Source organism: Calidris pugnax, unplaced genomic scaffold, assembly GCF_001431845.1.
Source record: "Calidris pugnax isolate Ruff unplaced genomic scaffold, ASM143184v1 scaffold421, whole genome shotgun sequence".
In the NCBI taxonomy this organism is placed as follows: Eukaryota; Metazoa; Chordata; class Aves; order Charadriiformes; family Scolopacidae; genus Calidris; species Calidris pugnax.
Window position 1 is genome coordinate 276,865 of NW_015091166.1, and position 3,243 is coordinate 280,107.

At 59.8% G+C, this 3,243-nt stretch overlaps 1 protein-coding gene across 1 annotated transcript in view; it reads left to right on the forward strand.

Annotated features, from left to right (window-relative positions):
* LRP1 (LDL receptor related protein 1) overlaps positions 1 to 3,243 on the forward strand; it is a 116,789-nt gene that overhangs the window by 61,196 nt on the left and 52,350 nt on the right. The window contains exons 18-20 of the mRNA XM_014959362.1: positions 1,007 to 1,132; positions 1,734 to 1,850; positions 1,966 to 2,046. Of these exons, the coding sequence (XP_014814848.1) occupies positions 1,007 to 1,132; positions 1,734 to 1,850; positions 1,966 to 2,046 (324 nt within the window). The remainder of the gene's footprint in view (positions 1 to 1,006; positions 1,133 to 1,733; positions 1,851 to 1,965; positions 2,047 to 3,243) is intronic.

The window sequence follows — 3,243 nt, forward strand, 5'->3', positions numbered from 1 at the left end:
CCTTGAATATCTCCAGGGAAGGGGCCTCAACCACCTCCCTGGGCAACCTGTCCCAGTGCTCCACCACCCTCCCAGTGAAGAACCCTCTCCTCATCTCCAGTCTAAATCTGTGCCCCTCCAGCTTGAAGCCATTGCCCCTCGTCCTGTCACTGCAGCCCTTTCTAAACAGGCTCTCCCCAGCCTTCCTGTAGCCCCCCCTCAGGTACTGGAAGGCTGCTCTTAGGTCTCCCCGGAGCCTCCTCTTCTCCAGGCTGAACAACCCCAGCTCCCTCAGCCTGTCCTCGGAGCAGAGGTGCTCCATCCCCCTCATCATCCTCGGGGCCCTCCTCTGGACCCTCTCCATCAGGTCCATGTCCTTCTTCTATTGAGGGCTCCAGACCTGCACACAAGACTCCAGGTGAGGTCTCACCAGAGCAGAGTCAAGTGGCAGAATCCCCTCTCTGGACCTGCTGGCAACGCAGCTTTTGATGCAGCCCAGGATGGGATTGGCCTTCTGGGCTGTGAGTGCCCACTGCCTGCTCATGTCCAGCTTCTCCTCCACCAGCACCCCCAAGTCCCTTTCCTCAGGGCTGCTTTCCAATCCCTCACCCCCCAGTTTGTATTGGTGGTGAGGATTGTTCCAGCCCAGGTGCAGAACCTTGCATTTGCCCTTGTTGAACCTCATGAGGTTCACCTGGGCCCACCTCTCCAGCCTGTCCAGGTCCTTTTGGATGACATCCAGTCCCTCTGGTGTATCGACAACACCACACAGCTGTCGATACACCAGATGTGGGGCCAGTGGCTGGGATGGGGTCAGGCAGCCAGGACCCTCCATCCACTCCCAGATCTAGGAGGGGAGCGGGATCAAGTAGTTGAGGGGGGAAATGGTGGTTGGGGTCCTGGATCCCCAGTTTGTCTGAGGCTCCCTGCCCTTTTCTGCCTCAGTTTCTCTCTCTCTCCCAGCCACGGAGGAGGAATGAGTGTGGGGTGGAGGGAGGCAGGTCCTGAGTGTGTGTCTCCCCTGCAGACCAGCACACCTGCCCCTCCGACCGCTTCAAGTGCAAGAACAACCGCTGCATCCCCAACCGCTGGCTCTGCGACGGGGACAACGACTGTGGCAACAACGAGGACGAGTCCAACTCCACCTGCTCAGGTGAGGAGCCACCCTCGTCCTCGGGAGCTGAGGGAGAGCTCTCTCCACTGTGACAAGCCACAGTCTTCGCTGCTCCCTGCAACGCTGCCAGGATGAGGCCAAGGTTTCGGAGCCTCGCACATCACAGAATCACAGAATCTTAGTGGTTGGAAGGGACCTCTGAGATCATTGAGTCCAACCACAAAAAAAAACCAAAAAACAAAAAAAAAACCACCACACCAAACAAATACAAAACACACCACACCAAACTCCCACCAAAAACACTGCACCCTCCAACTAAACCCCACACTCAACACCTCACCTTAAACCAATAACCTTGGGCACTAGAGCAGGCCCTGAAGAGCCATGTCTATACGTTTCTTCAATCCCTCCAGGGATGGTGACTCCACCACCTCCCTGGGCAGGCTGTTCCAGGGCCTGACCACCCTCTCAGTAAAGTAGTTCTTTCTAATATCTAATCTAAATCTCCCATCCCTGCTGCCCACCTTGCAACCTGCTTCTGTGCCTCGCAGGAGCCCCGGGGGGATTGTTCCCCACCTTTCCCCGAGCAAAGCAAAGCACCAACAGCCACTAAAGCTCTGTTTTTCTCTCCCTGGGCCAGCTCGGACCTGCTCCCCCAACCAGTTCTCCTGTGCCAGCGGGCGCTGCATCCCCATCTCCTGGACGTGTGACCTGGACGATGACTGCGGGGACCGCTCCGACGAGTCTGCCTCCTGCGGTGAGCTGGGGGCTTCTGGGGGGAGCCCTGCTCCTCACCCCGCTGTGGGGCAGAGGGGATTTGGGGCACGGGATGTCGTCCCCCAGCACTGATGGTGCCTCTGCCTCGTCCACAGCCTACCCGACCTGCTTCCCCCTGACACAGTTCACCTGCAACAACGGCCGCTGCATAAACATCAACTGGCGCTGCGACAACGGTAAGGACCCCGGCCCCGCCGCTGCCAGGGGGTCGCAGCCAGGGACGGCGAGACCAGACACAGGGGTGCCAGCCTGGCAGGGGACCCTGTTCCTGCAAGGGCCGTTTCTCAGCCTCGTGTTAAACAGCAGAACCCAGGCTCTGAGGGGCAGAGGCGTTAGCTGAAGCCCGAAGCACATCCTGCAGCAGCGAGCCCCACGTTTTCCTTGGCTGCCCTTGGGGTGAGCGTGTGTTGCAGGAAGAGCCTGGCAGGGCTGGTTTCAACAGACCTTGGCGTTCTTTGCACGGTGGCCAAAACTCTGCCCCGGTGCTCGAGGTGACTGTGGAGTGGCCTGTGGTGCTGGTGGGGTCAAACCAGGTCCCGAAGCCCCAGGGAAGGCAGGAGAGGTCTCCCAGCAAGCTCAGGTCTGGCCTCAGATCCGCTCCCAGGACCAGGCCTGGGAGAGAGGGTTTACCCCGAGGTTGCTTTCCTTCCCCAGAGGTTTATTTCAGTCTTTCTAGCAGCTCTGCCTCATTAGGTTTAATTAGTGGCTTCAGAGCAGGTGAAGCACGTTCAGAGCCGCAGAGTGCAGGAGGTTTGTGGGGAGCTGTGGGTGCAGGTCCCTCCTTGGGGTCTTCCCCAGCAAGTGCCCTCTCCCTCCTGGGGCAGTCCCACCTTGGAGGGCTCTTTTCCTGAGGGTCCACCAGTGCTGGCCATGGGGAACTGACCATGGCCTTGGCGTGGGGCATCTCCTGTGCCCCCACGAGCCTCCCCAGGCACCCCATGGGGCAGGAGCTGCAGCACCGAGGGGGTCCCAGCCCCGGGCAACCCAGTACCCTCCCCTGCTTCTGGTCTCGCCTCCCGGGCGCTCGCGGTGCCTGCCCTCTGTGTCCCTCCTCCGTGTCCGCGTCCAACGTCCCAGCGTGTTTTTGTGCCGCTCTCTGTGCGTGTGCCACCGTCGTGTTGTTGTCTTTGTCATTGTGCCCACTCTCCTTGTCTGGTTGGTTCTGTGTTTCAGAAAAAGATTGTGGGGATGGCTCTGACGAAAAGAACTGTCCAAAGCCTACCGGTTAGTGCATAGATCAACATGCACCAGACCCCCAAACCTGGCCCCCAACGCAGCCCCCAAACCTGCCCCCTCCAGAGTGCTGCCAGCCCTCGTGGGGCTGCTCCTCCAGACACTGGCAATGCCCCCCGTTTTCTCCAGCAATGCCCCCC